A 20,393-nucleotide genomic window follows, 5' to 3' on the forward strand; every position below is an offset into this window, starting at 1 on the left:
CTATATGTTTTCAGAACCTCCTGTTACCATCACCAAGCCTCTGGATGACATGCACGTGGTGGTTGGGGACAAGGTGGAGTTTGAGATCGAGGTGTCTGAAGAAGGAGCCAATGTCATATGGTGAGAGAACGTATCAGTCAGATAGAAGTCGACGTAATGAACAGATATTTCTCCTCTTGAAATATCTATGTTTTGTTGTGACTCTCTCTGTCTTACATAGGCAACGCATGACTCTGTTCTGTACGTCGGTCCTTGGTGTCCTTCGTTCTGTGTCTCCTGAACCCCTGTGCCCCTGACCAATCCATCCCCCCCATCCAGCTTTCTCTTCACCACAGCACTTCTCTCCCTCCCTTCGTCTGTCTGCATTAGGATGAAGGATGGCATCGAGATAACCCGTGAACTCACCAGGTACCGCATGAAGAAAGATGGCAAGAAGCACATGCTCGTCATCAACGAGGCCACTAAGGATGACATGGGGTCGTTCACCGTGTTCACTAATGGGGGGCATTCTGAGGCAGAGCTGGAGGTGGAAGGTACAGTACTTCCTTTGTGAGATGGCATTTCAGGTCCAAATCACTGAGATGTTATCTGTGTAAGCAGTCTTTTTGCAGTGTACATTTTGGATATCTTTTTGTTGTTGTTTGTTTGTTGTTGTTGTTGTACATATTTACGGTCAACTTGTGATACAGCAAGTATTAAGCTTATTTTCCCTATCCCTTTCCCACTTTAATTTCACATTTTCAGTGTTGGGTGTAGAAAGTTAGTAGAAGTTGTGATTTTTCAAATCTTGTAATATAACATGTATTATATTAGAACAAGTAACATTACTTGTCATACCTAACTGAGATAATATTATATATAATTTTCAACTCAATCTCATTGCTAATCCTATAACATATGATCGATTATGACACACAATAATTTTGACATATTTCTTAATGGATTACATACAATTATGATGGAAGCCAAAAAGTGAGAGACCATGACACCAAGTACAAGAGATAGATTACTGATAAAACATTTGATTGGTTTATACAATATTAGGCTGTTTTCAACACAGTAGCAGTACTGTAAATAAATAGAAACGATATATTCTTGCTTAGGAAATTTTTTTTTTTTGGTATGTAATGGTAAGGTATTCATGACAGATTCTTAATGTTAATGGAAGAAATCTGGTGCAAAATATTGTTTGCAGTAATCGAACATATACTACAGATGTATGGATTGAGTTGAAAATAAAAATAAAGACTGTCCCTTTAATCACAAACGTTCTATCTAAACTAGGCTCAAAGAGCTCTTGTAATGGTTGGAACCATAGGGCAGAAATGGATGAACTTGCCATGCCTAGTCACCCAGTGTTCTGATTTCTCTCTGAGCAATCTTGATGTTTGAGGTGCCAACAATGTTCTACCTCTTAAGCAGATATTTGAATAAAATCAATCACAAGTCATCATAGTCCATATCAGCCTCAGATAAAAGCCAAATTAATATCATGCTCCCTGTGTGTGATAGCTATGGGTCTATCCAGGGTCAGCTCATGATAGACTTACCCTACTGCAGATAATTCAGCTTATCTCACAAGCCTTTTAGGGAAGCAATTCCTTGTAAAAAAAATCCATTGACAGTTCATAAAGGCCAGGTCAGTGATAAAAGAAAAAGGGAAATAGTGATTTTTAGACCAATTTAACAGCATATTACATCAGACCTCACAAAGTCAGTGCATAAGAAATACATTTAAACAACATCTGAAGCTTTCCATTTAAAAGGAATATGCCGCTCTCGTATTAGTTACGCCTGAAATGCCTATGCCTCAACTTTGATTTGCACTGGCCAACTATAATCCATGCTTCACGTGCTGTTGGAGGCTTGCAAGTTCCCATCTGCCATGCTAGTTCTCAAACTAGAGCCTGGGGGCATCCCTGACAGGAAACATATATCTTTCCACAACATGTGAATGTATCATATTAGTACAAATATGGCATACATTACTCTTTTTTTTTCTCTCCACTATAACCTGCCCAACACAGGTCATCCTCACCCACACTTGCCTCCACCCCTGTGTGCTGTGCCTCCCTGCCTGTATGTTTTGGTCCCTCTGTCTTTCAGATAAGGAGCTGGAGGTCCTCCAGAGCATTGCGGACCTGACGGTGAAGGCAGCGGAACAGGCCATGTTCAAATGCGAGGTGTCCGACGATAAGGTGACTGGCAAGTGGTTAAAAGACGGCGTGGAGGTCCTGCCCAGCAAGCGCTTCAAGATGACACACGTAGGAAGGTACAGTGTGCTCTGCTGCGCTGGCCCCTTCACAAACATTTCCTGTAAAGAGTACACAAGGCTGACGATGTTTTGTTTATGTAATCCCGGAGAGCCGCGGATGCGGGTTATTGAGTATGTCGTTGCCAGGGAGACGGGTCCGCGAGAGCACAATTTGCTTTTTTTTCCAAGTGACCGCAAGGTCGTGTGAGTTTGTTGGTTGCCGTGGTAACGGGCGATGATTGTGGCGCAGGATTCACAAGCTGGTGATCGATGATGTGAAGCCGGAGGATGCGGGAGATTACACCTTTGTGCCAGATGGATACGCTCTCTCACTCTCCGCCAAACTCAACTTCTTGGGTATGGAGAATAGAACATCGCTCACGGTTACAAGCACTAAAGATGACTATTGAGTGACTGGATGGACTGAGGCTCACAATGCTCTCTTGTCTCTCTTGTTTTTTCATAGAAATCAAGATCGATTACGTTCCTCGCCAGGGTGGGTACTGACAGAACACTAGTTGGCACATTGACATGGTATCAATCATCTTCTGGCGCAATACACAAATCCAATCATTCATCTTACTCAATTATTACATTTTTCATCACAGACCCACCCAAAATTCACCTGGACACCACTGGGAGTACGGTCAACAAGAACATGCTTATCGTCGTCGCCGGCAACAAGCTCCGCTTCGACGTGGAGATCTCAGGCGACCCGGCCCCCACAGTGTGCTGGAAGAGGGGGGACACTGTAAGGGCCTGTGGGAAGTCAAGTCATTAAAATAAATGTTCAAATTGAAAGCCACCAGAGCAGCAGAATGGAGCAAAGACAGTCCAGTCTGGCACATTTGCAAATTTGGGGACCGTCGGGGGGTGTTTGGGCTCCGCTGTCAAATCCTCCACTGATTTGAGACGAGCACTCCGGGCCGTGTTCTCATTGTGATTCTGTCTCCGCCCCGGTTTCAGGAGATCACCGAAGCGGAGGGCCGCGTGCGGGTGGATACCAGGACGAATCTGAGCAGCTTTGTCATTGAGGGGGCTGAGAGGAGTGACGAGGGGAAGTACAACATCACTGTCACCAATCCTGCTGGGGAGGACAAGGCCGAACTCACCGTCAAGATTGTGGGTGAGTGACGGGCTCTGCCTGCTTCTCTCTGTCTCTCTCTGTCTCTCTCTGTCTCTCTCTCTCTCCTTTTCTCTCTCTGTATCTTTCTCTGTCTGTCTTTTCTCCTCTCTGCTCCACTAAATGATGAATGTTCTTTAGTGGCCTTTCTTCAATCTCCTTTATGCATCTCATTAAAGTTTCTCAGTTTCTCTGTACTTTTTGTTTTTCTTGCTGTTTCTTTGCTTAGGACTCTGCTAAATGTACCCCACTCCATTTTTCCCTCTCGTCCTCTCTGAATCCTTCCTGTCATTCACATGTGCAGATGTGCCTGATCCCCCTGAAAATGTTAAGTGCACTGGGGTTGGAGAGGACACAGCTACCATCATTTGGGACGTGCCTAAATTTGATGGTGGAGTACCCATTAAAGGTGAGGTCTCACACATGACACATTCGTTTAGTGACCCACCCAAAATCCACCCTGGACACCACTGAGAGTGCGGTCAACAAGAACATGCTTATCGTTGTCGCCGGCAACAAGCTCCGCTTCAACATGGAAATCACAGGAGATCCGGCTCCCACAGTGTACTAAATTTAACACATTCATACAGTACATACAGATTGTATGAGCAGGGGCCAGAGCAATGGACTTTCTGCTGGTCTCAAAGATGAGAATATACACAGTGCAGATGCTCTACTGCATACAGACATTTGTATCTGAATTGTTTTAGTGCAAAAACTAGGTCAGAATGTACCGTTCTTGTGTATGCAATGGGTAAGAGTGCAGTAGGGCTTCATGCTCGACAACACCATGGCTGTAATAGTGTTTTACATTAAAGCAAGCTCATGATATAACTTCTAGGTTATCTGATGGAGAGGAAGAAGAAGGGCTCCCAAAGATGGACCAAGCTGAACTTTGATATCTTCGAGGCCACTACCTACGAGGCCAAGAAGATGATTGAGGGCACGATGTATGAGATGAGAGTTTTTGCCGTCAATGGCATCGGCATCTCACAGCCCAGTGCTACTTCTAAGCCTTTTATGCCGATAGGTAGGTGGTAGTTATACGCATGTGAATTTCGCTACCCTCCTTACCCATGCACATGATGCCCCCCCCCCCCTGGATAGCTCTTGAATGTTCTTTAAAGATTCTCAGATTTTATGTTGAAAGGGTTCAATTGGTATGACACACAAGGTGCCCTGCAGTGTGGTAATACCGTCCTGCATGAGCTAATGCTAATTTAATCATTGGCAAATGGCAAAAATATCCTTAATATCGCTAATCTAATGCCACACAACACCGGTGTGTCAACGCACAAACGAGGGGGTTCTCTGTACATTAATTCCTTTCAAGTACCACTATTGCCATACTGTAGATGACAAAGTCTTATATAAAAATCAACTTCCGCCTTGTCCCACTAGAGAAAAACCTGTTAAAAATGACTTTACTGATTTCTGCTTCATTATGATCTGTGTCACATCAATGAATGAGTAAATCGTGGCTTTACCACCTTTTCTCACTATCTGGTTTCTGCAGCATGGTAGCCTTACGTAGTGCACGTTTCAGATTCAAATTTGTGCCTTAGAACTTTCTGTGAGCTCATAACTTGCCTTTGCCTTTTTTCGTTTTTGTCTGCCCATAAGCGCCAACAAGTGAGCCCACTCGTCTCACGGTGGATGATGTCACAGACACCACCTGTGCCCTGAAATGGCGCCCGCCCGAGAGACTTGGGGCTGGAGGCATCGATGGCTACATCATCGAATGGTGCAAAGAGGGAGGTAAGACTCTGATCAAATACACAGATGTACTGTAGATCGTAAAGGGACTAAAAAGACTGAATATCAGTATGGGTGTCCTTGTGATAAAAGTCAGTGTATACTTTGTTGTTTTTGACTGCATATTTCTGTCTGAACCTGACAAAGTGGGAGCCTGACACAAACCCAACAAGCATTCCTACCGGACCTGAACCCAAAACATAACATAAGGGGTTAAAGGTCAACTCAAATAATGAACCACAATTCCAATTTGCCAAAACTCAAATGTTTGTCAAATTTTCATCTGATCCCAACCCATTGGGTCCAGATGGGCCTTGTCTGTCTTGGGTCAGGTAAACACCCTCTCTACACCTTGTCACAACCTCATGTTACCACCGGTTATTCATCCCAGGAACTGAGTGGGTGCAAGCCAATGAGCAGCCGGTGGAGAAGAACAGTTTCCGTGCCAGGAATCTTCCTCAGGGTGAGAAGCTTTTGTTCAGGGTTTTTGCAGTGAACATTGCCGGACGCAGTCCTCCAGCAACCCTGCAACAAGCTGTTACCATCCGCGAGATCATGGGTGAGTGTAGAGTTCTACAAATACACACACACACACACACACACACACACACACATACATACACACACTCTTACATACACTCTTTAATCTAATGGCTTGTAGACTAAATTGCCAGCCTAATTGCTTTCTGTCTGGCCACTTTTAGATCTTTTAGATCACATTTGGCCTCTATCTGAACACTTCTGTCCTGTTTTCAGAGCACCCTAAGATCCGTCTCCCACGGCAACTCAGAACCAAATTCATTAGGACGGTTGGCGAGAAGATTAATCTCGTCATTCCCTTCCAGGTGAGACAGCAAAACTGGTGTCCACAAATCCTGACAACTCAATCCACTCTCTTAACATGTCATCTGCATACGAGCAGTACAAACACTTTTTTTGTCATAGAGAAAGAGCTGACGGTCTTACATCCCGACTCTATATACCCTCTCTCTGAATAGGGCAAACCCAGACCCAACGTGACCTGGACAAAAGATGGCGAGCCCCTGGCCTCATCGGTGAACGTGCGCACAAGCGAGGTCGACACCATCCTGTTCATCCGCTCGGCGGAGAGGGAGCACTCTGGGAAGTACACACTGGCCGTGCAAATCGAGAATATGGAGGACAAAGCCACCGTGGAGATCCAGATCGTGGGTGAGTGCCACTGACCACCATTTTGAAGCCAATATGCCGACCGAATTCACTCCGCCCCAAACACACTCCTAAACAACAGCTGTTGGGTTTCTCGGGGAGATTGTTTGGGTTCCAGCGGAGTGTAAAAAACTGCAATAGTAAAGCAAAGTAAACTTCCATACAGTATAGGTAGTAAATGTGTGGCCCATTTTCCTCTTCTACTGTAGTACTAGTTCTGAAACTGCAGAGAGACAAAAGAAAGTGCTAGAATGTTTGTCGTTGTTTATTTGTTTACATACATACTAAAGAATAGCCTTTCTTGACAACGTACATGGCCGAGCCCAAGCCTGAATTCAGGCACCACGCCTGAACTCTATCAGGCCTGCAAATGACCTCATTGGTCTCTAGAGTCCCTTCGCTTACCTGCAAGTGCCAATGTAAGGCTGTGCAGTAATCCCTACTCCCCCCCCCCCCCCTCGCCCACTTCCACAACCACATGCTTTTGCAGCCGCCTTAATCTGGAAGTTGTAAAAGTTACCTGCATGATGGGCACAGGGGGGGTGTGCATGGGCAGCTGACGTGGCGTTTAATCTGGCGGCAGCTGTGGGTCAGGATGCCACGTGAGGGATTACCGGGTGGGGTCCCGTGGGGATTAGCGAGGGTGCGGAGTGGGATTAGGAGGCGGATTAGGGGACCCTCATGCTGAGAGGGGAGCTAATGAGGGAGCAGAGCCCCTTCAGAGGAAGCTGGCTCTTTCACACACACATACACACACACACACACACATACACAAATAATACACACATACACACACACCCCTTCCATACCACACCCACAAATATGCACTCACACACACAAATACAGATACACACATACCCCCTCCACACACACACACACACAAACAGACTCATATGCATATACACTGATACACGCTCACACACAAATGCATGCACACTTACACACACAGACACTCCACTCTCTCTCACACACACACACACATTTTCCCTCAAAGCAAGGGAACTGCAATCCTCACTGCCAGCGAGGGATTAATGCCAAATGTGCACTGCCTTCAAGATCCACTACCCCCCCCCCTCCCCCAAGCCCCCACCACCAACTTTCTCTTTCTCTCCATCTTGCTCGTTCTTTCTTCCTCTTCCTTTTGCCAGCCCCATCTCTCCATCTCTTTCATGGCCCGGTCACTTTTGTTCTTTATCTCTTTTTTGGCTTTTCCTCCCTCTTTGTCTCCCTCTCTTCTTCTCTCTCTCTGTACATCACCCACTCATTTCTCTTTGCTCTCTGCTATTCTCCCTGTCTGTAGTGTTAACCCTTACCAGTCATTTTTTTAGAACGTTCTTTCCTGTTCCGTATTACTGATGTGCTGCACGTGCCCTCCAACTCTTTCATGCTGATTTTAGAGTCACTTAGCCACTCTAATGCACTTGCTCTCTCTCTCTCTCTCTCTTCCCTTCCCCTTTTTCTCCTTCATTCATGATTCACCTAGCTAGCATCAACCTCTCCTCTCCTGGTCTTTGTGCCTCGTGTAGACGTGACAGGAATTGTCAGTGTGTGTTCCCTTCTCTACTTTATTTTTATACTGTAAACTGACCTATCATCGTTCTCTCTCTCTCTCTCTCTCTCTCTCTCACTCACTCACTCACTCACTCACACACACACACACACACACACACACACACACACACACACACACACACACACATACACACACACACACACACACACACACACACACACAGACCTGCCTGGTCCTCCTGTGGCAGTGTTGGTAACTGACGTGTGGGGCTTCAATGCTGCGCTGGAGTGGAAGCCACCAAAAGACACTGGCAACTGTGAGATCATCGGATACACCATCCAGAAAGCTGACCTAAAGACCAAGGTATGTCACTGTGACATACATTTACATACATCAGCAGTTCCCAAAAGTATTCCATTGATGTATTCCAGGCATCATGTTTAAAAAAAAAAAAAAAAAAAACATAGCCTGCTATAGAGTTTACAAATTATATCCTTTAATTTCATGTTTCCATATCATTACCTGATTCGAAATTATTTTGATAATTACAAACTATTTAAGATTTACGCGTACCACAGTTTGGTAATCCGTGACATACATTGTTTAAAGACCCATCTTTTCAAAACTCATAACTGTATGACAACAACAACAACAACAACAACAACTACTACTACTACTACTACTACTACCACCACCACTACAATAACAACACAATGATGACACGCACCTTTATCCCCTCTTCCTCTTCTCAGGGGTGGTTCACAGTATATGAACACAACCGCAGACCTAGCTGCACTGTGTCGGACCTGGTGATGGGGAATGAGTACACCTTCCGTGTGTTCAGTGAGAACATCTGTGGCATGAGTGAAGACGCTGGCATGTGCAAGAACACGGCTGCCATAACCAAATCAGGTAAAGGCATTGGCATAAAAAAATAAAAAAAAGATCTGCAGTTAAAAAGCCAAATCAGAAATATGGATTTAGACTGAACACTGTGCACACAATGACAATTTCTTGACAATCACCTCTACCATTGTATGTTTTCACAACCAACGCCTCTGTTGCTGAAACTATAAAGGTGTAGTACTGTATACAACATAATCTGTGCATTCTCCCTGACACATGGAGTTGTTGCCAGGATGTCCTTTCTGTATAGATGAGATTTAGAGGATCTCAGAACTGATGTCCAAGCCAGAACAAGAAGCAGTGCATTTGCACACTTGATAACAAGATGGAATGGCTTAGCAATGCCCAATGTAGAGGTTCAGTGAAAATTTAGCAAATGGCGACTCAGTACCTGTCTTGCTCTTCTACTTGTTTAATTGCCTATTTAAAATGTCAACATTTGAGACAAGTGGAGTCAACCCTTGCCAACTTCAGTCTGAGATACACTGAGTGCAACTGACTTTGGAGTTCAGTGCAATTACTCTGCCTTCAAAGGCGCAAGGTAACATGTGCGAATTAGATGGACCTCAGACCTTACATCTTGATGTCAGTGAGTTTTCTACTGGCCTGGAGGGAACTGGTGTTTCTTGTGTGGCGGCAGATACCAACATATACATGTGGTTATTGTGCCTGCTCTTTGCAGAATTAACCATACCATGCAGTTTTATGTTTAATAAAAAAGTTATGTTTCATGAATTGAAGTTAATTGATTGACTGATTGATTAATTAGGATGTGTCAAAGTATGCATATAGATTCGTATTAAATGTCAGATAAAATGATGTACTGTATCAGCAAACTCTTCATTATCTTCTTCTTTTTCTCTCTCTCTCTCTCTCTCTCTCTCAGGGCTGGTACAGAAACTACCTTCCTACAAGGACATGGACTTGAGCCGTTCTCCAAAGTTTACCACTCCCCTGGTGGACAGGAGTGTTGTTGCAGGCTACAGTGCTGCTATTAGCTGTGCTGTTCGAGGCGATCCCAAGGTGAGCAGACACGTGTCACGGCTGTGCAAAATTCAGAATTTTAGAGTTAGCCTCCATTCAATGCATTAGTTGGACCTTAAATTGAATTAGCTCCACTACACATGCATAAATTGGAAGAGGAAGAATAAAACATATTTTTCTTCAAAATATAAATAACGATATTAACCAGTTGTCATGCCATGGACCAGTCTTACTAGAGAGTCTTACTCTGAATGTGACTGAGAAAGACATTTAGAAAGACAAGCTAACACCAAATCTCTTCAACTCAGCAAGTGTTGTTTGTGATGTTCGCCAGTAGTTTGGGGACGCCACTGGCGGTTGAAATGCAACAGCTTGCTTGCTGGCACTGTCCATGGTGCTGAAACGTCACATGCATGATTTGTGCATGCTGTAAATGAGTAAATGTAAATGTAAATTGAGCCGGGTACAATTCTGAAAATGACTCCCAATTACCCCAAGCATGTTGAGTAATAAAGTAGTAAGTAGTATTGTTTTCATTTCAACAATAGTACTTAAAGGAGAATTCTAGCCATTTTTCACATAGATCTATTTCTCGAAGGTTACCGGGTACTGTTGGTACGGGGGAAAAAAAGAAACAACAACAAAAAAAAAACATTGTAAATGCAATTAACATTCATTTCAAAATATAACTCATTGGGCAACATTGTTACATATTATTATCAAAAAGATTTTTAAAGGTTTGATCATTGAGACTACACTGTTCTGATCTGAATATCTTTCCTGCTTCACTGGAAATCCTCTCAACATAGGTACAGGTGAAGCAGGTAATAGCAAGATATTTGCATGAAAGTTAAGCTAGGTCAGGAAAATTCCTTTTGGTTAGACCAAATAGACCAAAGGGTCAGCGTCCTCTACTACACATGGTGTACTCAAGAGTACAAGGACGTCATGGCCACTGGCAGCGCAGTTGATTTACTTCCTTATTTTGATTTACTTCCTGATTTTCTTACTTATGGGAAAAACATTTGGGACGCTTATTTGGCTTCCATTCCGGAAATGAGTTTGGGACGTTTATTTGGTTTCTTTATAGAAAAAAGAGTTTGGGACTCTTTTTTGGTTTCCATATTGGAAAAGAGTTTGATTGACTTGATTTAACTTTCCATATACGAAAAGAGTTTCTTTGCTTGAGTACTGCTGCCATCAGAGCTGGCATTTACTTTTAGGGGAGGGAAACTTGATTATGTATTTGCAGTGAGTGTCAGCTTTTCTCCAATACACCAGTTGAGTTTGAATCTTGACTCAAGAATCAACTAAGATTTGTAGAATGTACACAAACGTTTTGTTTCCAGTCATCTTTGTCTTTAAATGCATGCCTCTGACACGAGAAATCACAAAGCTGGAGGTTAATTCCTCTGCCAGACATCGGTTTGTAGCCTCTTCAAAGGGTTCCAACACCACACAGAGTTCCTGGATGACTTTCAGTTCATATGATGAAATGCCGAAATGGTCAGCAAAGACATTAAAGTATTGGAACATTAAGGACAGACCTCAATAACTAGCTCCTGTGGGTGACGTTGGCAGGCTGAAGTTTGTACCCTCCCTCAGTCTAGACAAACAGTAGTCTCTGCGACAAAAATACACTAGTTTTTGGACGTTGCCCAGTACGTTTTTTATGGAGCCAGTTTCATTCCCGGTATCAAAGAACACAAGTTGTAGATTGGACAAAATCTGAGTTTCTCTCCTCTTCAACATTCACCACTTCAAGTCTCATCCTGCTCCTCTTCCCTGTCAGCAACATTGGTGGGAAGAATGTTGTGCTTTTCAAGAGCATCTTCATAAACTCTGCAAATGTTCTCAGCCTCCCTTTAAAATGCCGACATGTCAGAATTATGAAATGGCCAGTCATTCTAAACAAATGACCTAATAAATCGGTCTGACCATTAATATACGTTTTAAATATATTAGCTGAGCACTGAGTGTTGAATTAAATGTTCATTCTAAGGTTGTTTGTATAGAATACTTGGTAACACTTTATATTAGCACACACATATTCACCAGTAATTAGCTGCTTACTAACATGTATATTAGTAGCATACTAGCCATTTGTTAGTCATTATAAGTCACTAATTAATACCTTATTCTGCAAGACCTTATTCTACCCTTACTAGACCCTTAATTAAGAATTTCCCCTATGTAAGCTCCTAATTACCCCTTATTCATAGTTATTAAATAAGTTGCTGCATATGAATTATGACCTAAATATGCATGGCTCAGTATGGGGCTTGTAAGGTGGTAGTACCACAAGAACAGTTATTCGCACCGAATAGTACTTATCAAAGATGGTCTATTCAAATGGAACTAGACACTAAACCACCAGTGCTAATAGTGTACAAATAACTAATAATTAAGTCTTTGTAATGCCAAATATGTTCCCTATTCTAAAGTTGTGTCTTTGTTCACATTTAATTCACAATTCATTTGGCACTTATTAACCCCCATGTGTTCCCTAAACTAAAGTTGCCTCCTATTCACACTTATTAACTGTATTACAGCACATAGTAGGCTACACAAGAAGCAGACAGCTAAGTTAGCACAAATACAAAATATATAATGAATACGAGATAGCGAGAAAGGCGAACCTGGATATATTTGTATGCTAACTTTCTTGGCTCCTGAGTACTCAAAAGTCTCAAACTCAAAACTATTTTTTTAAGTGTGAAGGGTCATAAGACTTCCGGTGTGAATAAGTTGTGGGTTTGCTATTTGGTCTACTGTATGTTGTATCAAATTCTCTGTTCTTTTCCTTACGGACAGCATCTTATTCTTCCCTACTGACCTCAAACAGCAGAGCTAAGGATTGAATCACACCAGATTTCTCCTTTAGTATGAGGCAGTATACATACATGGGGGTTAATAGTGCCAAATTATTTGTGAATTAATAGTGAACAAAGATCCAACTTTAGAATAGGGAACATATTTGGCATTACAAAGACTTAATTATTAGTTGTTTGTACACTATTAGCACATGTGGTTTAGTGTCTAGTTCAGTTTGAATAGACCATCTTTGATAAGTATTATTAGGGGTGAATAACTGTTCTTGTTGTACTACCACCTTACAAGTCCCATACTGAGCCATGTATATTTAAGTCATAATTCATATGCAACAACTTATTTCATAACTATGAATAAGGGGTAATTAGGAGCTTACATAGGGGAAATTCTTAATTAAGGGTCTAGTAAGGGTAGAATAAGGTCTTGCTGAATAAGGTATTAATTAGTGACTTATAATGACTAACAAATGGCTAGTATGCTACTAATATACATGTTAGTAAGCAGCTAATTACTGGTGAATATGTGTGTGCTAATATAAAGTGTTACCAATGCAAAAATCATATTGAAATATAAGGTTTCATTGTTAAACCCTTATTTAATTGATTAATTGATAAACCCTTTATTGCATTTTAATTCTACTTCTTTTAATTACCTTTTTGGGTCATTCTCAATTAAATGTGTGTATGGGTATGAGTTTAATGAGAAACTGCTCTACCACTGAGAGAAAAAAAATATATATATTTGTATCTTGTCCCTTAACTTCGTCATCCCTTTACCAGCTGAATGTAAATGTCACTGCTCTGCCTACTCATCTTTGTCCTCTCATTACAACAGTCGTCAGTCATCATTGTCGTCAGTGACAGTCACATCTGTACATTGTATCATTTTATCATTTAAAATGGGCCGTTTTCTCAACCCATTCATTTTGAGTGTGACTGCAAGAGTCGGGCAGATGAGTAGCATTCTACATCACCTCACAGGGTCAAGAATTCCGTTCAGACGGCCCAGACACAACAGTAGCCACTTCAAATAACTGTATTTGTAAATATGCTTGAACTCTGTTTTGTTTATTTCACAAGGGTTTCTTTATTCCCACCACCCTCTAACCCAGGGTGAGGGAATTAAGTTCAGGTGCAACAAAACTTTCCCCTGCGTGGGGGAGAAGTTCAAGTATCCGCCCCCACATGTCTGAACATGTTGCTCTGCTCGTGTCCATAATTAATGGAAGATTTAAAGCTTGAAGTAAAGAACAGTAGTCTCCATCTCTGATCAAAGACTACTTTTAGAGGGCATTACTGTTCAATGATAAACAGTATTATTTTTCTTGATATACTGCTATTATTACTCTTTCTCTTGGTGAATCTGCTGGTAAAACCTTTTGGAAAAGATGTCATGATTGTCATGCATGTGCATTTTAATGTATTTCCACACCAGCCCAGGGTGAAAAGCACTGCTTAATAATCGAATTAATATCATCTTTCCCAGCATATGCCAAATGCATCTAAATTCAAAAGATATGTCCATAAAAAGGCAAAACTCCAAAGGCAAAAATGAAAGTCATGGCTATCTCTGTAAAGCCCTTGTGAAGTCTATTCTCATTACTGCATGCAGATCCAGCTGCTACAACATTTCCATCAATGGTGCCTTTGCTCTGTAATGAGCACACCCAGGCTAGACCACATGGCAGTCGCACCGGACAGATCTCACCTCATGTGCGGGGATGCGAACGTACGTGGTCCCCCATCAAACGCCTCTGCCGGAATTGATCCTGCATGGGACCTTGGAGGGCAGGGCTGTAGACAGGAGCAGCTGGCGCTCCATTATCTGGGAAAGAACCTCAGACAACATCAGGCATCAAACGGGCTTTACTGAGGAGACAAAGGAGAGAAGCCTGGATTATACTATTATGCCACTGTCCAGGGCTCTCCACACCCATGAGCACCAATATGTAGGCCTATATTAAACTCCAGGAAGAAGCTCTACATCATAGCGTCATACAATGTAAAGGGTAGACAGATATGGTGTGTCTATAATGGTACGCATATATGGGTTTTCAAATATGGGTACTCACTCTCACTCTCTGCACGTTGTGTGTGTGTGTGTGTGTGTGTGTGTGTGTGTGTGTGTGTGTGTGTGTGTGTGTGTGTGTGTGTGTGTGCGTGCGTGCGTGCGTGCGTGCGTGCGTGCGTGCGTGCGTGCGTGCGTGCGTGCGTGCGTGCGTGCGTGCGTGCGTGTGTGTTTGTGTGTTCACCAGCCAAAGATCATCTGGATGAAGAACAAGATGATTATCGGAGAGGATCCAAAGTTCCTCATGCAAAATAACCAAGGAGTTCTGACTCTGAACATCCGCAAGCCCGGCCTTTTTGATGGAGGGAAGTACACCTGCAAAGCTATCAATGACCTGGGAGAGGATGAGGTGGAGTGCAGGCTAGAAGTCCGAGGTATGGTCCCAGTATCAGCAGTGCCCAAATTACCCTCTGTTTTATGCGAGCAAGAAAAATAGCCGACGTCTGTTTCTAACGACTGCTTAATTATCTCCTGTAGTGGCAACAGAAAAAGAAGAGAAATGAAGAAATGAAAGGAAATGAAAAAAGAAGAAATTCTTCACAGGAAAGACGACAAAGAACAACATAGCTTCTTAGAATTAGAATAAATGCCTTTCTTCAACATTTTACCTCTCATGATTATTCTCTTCAATCGAACTGGAATATATGAACCCAAAATAGGGGGTGGGAGATGGCCAATAGTCACGACAGCTGTTAGTGTTAGAGAAATAATCTCCATACATGTACTCAGACCTGGCGAGTTGCATGTTGAGGAACTCACAAAGCATTATTCATATCCTCATGTCTTGTAAAATGGTCTGTTGCCGATTCCCTAGACATTTTTATAGATGTTAATAAATCTGTGTTTTCTGTGTGGTGCCTGCTAGCATTGCATGGCATTTGATGGTCTATGTTGCTTTGGGAGAAGGTACCAGGATGAACTGCTATAAGGCTTTTCAACCCAGGTCGCTTTGAGTCCATCCAGCATTAAAATAATTGTTCTGGATTATATAATACTTTCTCCTTTTTATATTTGTGTGCGCTCCTGAGAGAGAGAGGGAGAGAGAGAGAGAGAGAGAGGTGTGTGTATGTGTGTGTGCGAGACAGAGATTTGGTGGGCACACCAAATCAAGGTCTCATTAGCATAAGACACTAGAGACTAATTAACGCACCCATCAACACTGGCCTAATTAGGCTCTCCCACGTCATTACTGAGCAAACGAATCACCGCTAATTTACACACCCGCAAAACAAACACGGCACCGTCTCCACCGGGAGAGGCCTCGGCGGGAACCGGCTCAAGGTTTGCACGTTAGGCTATAAAACAAGTCGCGAGTCGCACCCATGCTCAAAGCAGGAGCCATCACGAGGAGACATCAGGGGTCAGCCCAATTGCTGTCTCACGTGTGCCTGCCCAGCGGTTAGAGGTCAGCAAAAATACTGCCCAGCGATGTCTGCCTTCTATGGGCCATTAGGAAATCTATACGGAGGGAAAATGATGTAGCCCAACGCCTGTATAGGCCTATACTAATATGGAATTATCAACAATAACATTGAACTTTTAATGGAGAAGGAGGATAAAGCTAAAGGACCTGATGGGAATCTAGAGTTGGATCTCGAACCCATAGATATACAGTTTATAGGCCTACGTATATCAAATCAAATCAAATCAATGATTTGGCATGAATGAATTGGCATGAATGTGCCAAGTCATTGTTGCCAAAGCTATTTACAACGTGCCTATGCTCGAACCTACCGTTGACGCAGTGAAAGAGCCCAAGAAACATTCTGTACATCCAGATGGGTGTTTGCCGACTAGCAAAGGATGTCAAAGGAGAACCCACCAGTAAGCTTTGACCAGCAGAGGGTGCAGATGTGTTAATGAGTTTAAAAGACTGAAAATCCAATCAGAGGCGCTGACTGTTCATCCGTGCCAGTTTGACCTGGGTAAGTTGATGAGTAATTGGTTCCCATCTAATTTAAAGCGCAATAGGCAGTATTGCCTTTCCAGAGGAAAATTAATGACTGGTGGAACAGTGGGAAGTATCTGGAGAAGCACTAAAGATTATATAAGCCCCAGAATGTCTTTTTTTGTGGCTATTGTCTGTCATTTGCGCACACATTTCATTTGTCATTCCTAAGAGGTGGTTTATGGCAGTCACTTAGTTTTACATTACACTTATTCATTCAGCAGATGCTTTTATCCCAAGTGACTGAGAGGACAGTGCAGATATACATCTCCATCACGTGTGTGTGTGTGTGTGTGTGTGTGTGTGTGTGTGTGTGTTCTCTCACGAGGCCTGCCAGACCAATGATGACCCCAGTGAAACTAAAGCATCTTCCCGCAACAGTTTAGAAATAGGAATCACAATAATTTCTCATTGAAACATTATTTTACGATACTGTGCAACGTATAAAAAATAGATTTCATGTTTTGTATATGGTCTTATAGATATAGTAGTCATAAAGCATCAGCCCATTAAAGATAATCAATGCATATACATGGCATAACCAGACATTTTAGTGCCATTGTTTTGCGATGCATCGTACCATACCAGAATTAACAGAGTGTAAATATCAGTTACAGATTACAACAGAAGGCCTATTGAAATGGAAATAGAAAATCACACTTTGTCAACCCCCAGTACAGTGTGCATTTGTGTTTTTAGTTGTGAGGACTGATTTGGTGTGTTTCCATTTGCTTACATGTTAGTTTGCATGATACATATCACACATTTATAACTCATCATAACTCACAAATTCTTGTTGTATCGACTGTGACATGTAGGCATGTTTGTTTCACCATTAATGGGAATATTGTCTATGGCCATACACATATCACTTCACATCACTTAACCAAACTTTTATTTTCAAATCAGAAAAAATGAATTAAAGTCTCAAATACCTTTCGAAACACTGAAAAAAGCTGATTATAACTTGATCTACTGAAGGCCTTGGTGCTTTCTCTGATATACTGAAAGCAACAATTGACCACTTATTAACGTACAGTATGCTTTTAAAGAGAACAAGCTTTGGTAATGTACCCTGATGATTCGTGGGTTTGCAGAGTTCACCTTTTCCATTCTCTCAGACGTGGGCATGATGAAGACAGGTTACACTTTGGTTATAATTGATTTATTTCACAACCAGGTCAGACAAGCCAACAAACAGTAGCCAAAGGTCATTAAGGGCGGAGCAAGATACTTCATGAGAAGCCACTTCCTGGAACCCGAATCGCAAGACGGAGGGGGGAGGGGGCCCTTTATGCAGAGCTGTTCCATTGAAGTCTATGGACATGACACGCATGCCACACCCCCTTTATGCAGAGGAAGTGATCCCCGTTTTGCGCCCATAGACATGAACTACGACGACGTATCTTGCTCCGCCTTAAGGATCTTTGACAGTAGCCTAACGCTCGCTCCCTTCTTCCCAACTCCACTTCTTCTCAAAACCATTCGCTGGGGAAACCACTCCCCCTGGAACCAAAACACCCAACACTCAAATGTATGGGGAACTAGAATCCTATTATGTTAATCATTCACCATTACACTGACAGAATAATGGGGGTGAAATGAAGTAAAATGTCCATAAACAAAATAATTATATAATAAAAACCATTGCTTTCAGTAACATCTCCAAAATCATGTTGATGGTAAATGTGAAGGACTAGCCAGCCAGTGTTGCATCTCCAGCGCTGCCAATATTAGTCTCTCTTAGTCACTACATTCATGGGTTTCGGGAAACAAAGTCCTGCCTGGCTCTGTCATTCTGTAGTCAGACATGGCAAACATATAAGAAAAGCTCTCACAGCATAACACTGACAACAATATTGCCAAAAGAAGCCAGTCGGCATGCTAGCAAGCCCTTTATCATTTCTACTTTTCCAGTGTTGGTGTTTGCAAGGTTTTGCATGCCTGCGATGTAGTGCTTAACTTGCTACAGTAGTTGTGGACCAGACTTCAGCAAGCATGCACTTTAATGTAAATATATAAATGAAATACAGGGACGCATTAGTCAGAATTAAGCTATTGTTTCTTGATGCATGGGTAAAATAGGCCAGAGGTGTGTTGAAGGCGAAGCATCAAGGCACATCACATCTTCGGGCAGTTTTCAGAATTCAACAACGTTTGTCGCAGCAGTGGGTGCAAAAAGCAGTTAGTCTCATTGACACCACTCTCTGTGATTTTCCCAGTCTCCCTCAAAAAGTGTCATTCTGTTGCTAAGCAATCACACTAATTGTACCTGCTGGGACGTCATTGCGAAATCTTTGCCATAAAAATTACAGTCAGAGTTGACATCTACACCCCCCCCACACCCTACAAAGGGACACATGCACACAAGTCTACTTGCACAACACACACGCACGCACACACAATTTGCGTGTGATGGTTTACTTTGCTAGGGATGAGGTAACACACATTAACACTATGAGTAAAAATAAAACAGACTGTGGCATTTCTACTTTGTCACACTGACAGAAGGGAGAGAGAGAGCTCAGAAGAACTAGACAGAGACAGAACTATGTAGCAGTGGGATAGAGAGAACCATAATTATGTAAGTAATTATACATGAACTCAGAGAGAGAGAGAGAGAGAGAGAAGGGAAGAGAGGGAGCTGTGAAGATGTCTCATCCATGTAATTACAGTATAGGAACCAAATGAGATACAGAGAACAAGGAAACACAAGCACATCATGTAGCCTTCATGACCAAACCACAGTTCATTTAGAACACGCAGGATGCTCCCCCACCTCACTTGTTCTCTCTCTTCTTTCTCTCTCTCAAACATACACACACATACAACATTCCCATGTCCAGTGTACACTCTCACACACACACATACCCCCCCCCCCCCCCCAAACTCACACACACATACACATACATACTGTATACATACACACACACAAACACACCATCTCTTCTGTGGGTCTGTGCGGCTTATCGTTTCTGTCATTCATTGATTAAAGGGTTGGAACTCTTACTGGGCTCACCATCCATGTAATGAGTAAACTGCAGATGCTTGAATGGTCAAGCAAAAAAGCACAAGGCCAACCTGCCTTTAAGCAGCATGTGGCTATGACCTGAAAACATGTATGCACTGAGATCACTCAAATATGCAACCATACAGTACTGTACATATGCTACACATATGGGGGGCATGCACACATATAGCAAATGGCGTGACTCATACTATATGTTATACTGTAGGCCTACTAAAATAGAGATGCACTGACAGATGAAATAAAGATCTCAACATTTTGAGATAAAAAAAATATATACATGTATATATATACACACACACACACACATACAGTATATACATATACTGTATACAGTACATGTCTAAAACATATTTAAGGATAAAGCGAGTTTGTTTCATTTGCCAGCTCACCCTGCAGCCTGCAGACCCAGAGCTACAGTATACACAGCAAAACAGCCACATCAGGAAGTGAGGGATCCCAGCCCACCTCCTCTTCCCTCATCTCTCCATCCTTTCTGTCCCGTTTCGTAATGCACCACAGACAGACGTGTTCCGAGCAGTGAAGGTGGCGGCAGGAGACACACCGTCACATGACCCTCCCTGCCCCTCTGGCTGAATGGTACTCACCTGTCTTTAAGAGCCCTCTGCTGACTGGTCCATTAGGCTAATTGTGGGTGACACTTCAGTTTTAGGTGTGCAGACTCATCTGTTATCGCAGACTGTGGCGGGAATGCCTCACGGTCCTTTAATTAAAAGAATTACGCTAATTACAGCTTAGTGGCTGCAGGACAAGTGGGGTGGGGGCAGAGGGGGG

The 20,393-nt window shown here is 42.6% G+C and overlaps 1 protein-coding gene across 2 annotated transcripts in view; it reads left to right on the forward strand.

The window, feature by feature from the left end:
• mybpc2a (myosin binding protein Ca) overlaps nt 1-15,596 on the forward strand; it is a 41,426-nt gene extending 25,830 nt beyond the window's left edge. For both annotated transcript variants that reach the window (XM_062531753.1, XM_062531754.1), the window contains 18 exons: nt 15-120; nt 370-533; nt 2,107-2,272; nt 2,505-2,611; nt 2,721-2,750; nt 2,863-3,005; nt 3,221-3,380; nt 3,682-3,786; nt 4,219-4,407; nt 5,001-5,135; nt 5,524-5,691; nt 5,889-5,977; nt 6,131-6,323; nt 8,057-8,196; nt 8,586-8,745; nt 9,626-9,762; nt 14,810-14,996; nt 15,100-15,596. In XM_062531753.1, the coding sequence (XP_062387737.1) occupies nt 15-120; nt 370-533; nt 2,107-2,272; nt 2,505-2,611; nt 2,721-2,750; nt 2,863-3,005; nt 3,221-3,380; nt 3,682-3,786; nt 4,219-4,407; nt 5,001-5,135; nt 5,524-5,691; nt 5,889-5,977; nt 6,131-6,323; nt 8,057-8,196; nt 8,586-8,745; nt 9,626-9,762; nt 14,810-14,996; nt 15,100-15,125 (2,405 nt within the window). In that variant the 3' untranslated portion in view covers nt 15,126-15,596. The remainder of the gene's footprint in view (nt 1-14; nt 121-369; nt 534-2,106; nt 2,273-2,504; nt 2,612-2,720; nt 2,751-2,862; nt 3,006-3,220; nt 3,381-3,681; nt 3,787-4,218; nt 4,408-5,000; nt 5,136-5,523; nt 5,692-5,888; nt 5,978-6,130; nt 6,324-8,056; nt 8,197-8,585; nt 8,746-9,625; nt 9,763-14,809; nt 14,997-15,099) is intronic.
• The last annotated feature ends 4,797 nt before the right edge of the window (nt 15,597-20,393 follow it).

Source organism: Sardina pilchardus, chromosome 3, assembly GCF_963854185.1.
Source record: "Sardina pilchardus chromosome 3, fSarPil1.1, whole genome shotgun sequence".
Lineage (NCBI taxonomy): Eukaryota > Metazoa > Chordata > Actinopteri > Clupeiformes > Clupeidae > Sardina > Sardina pilchardus.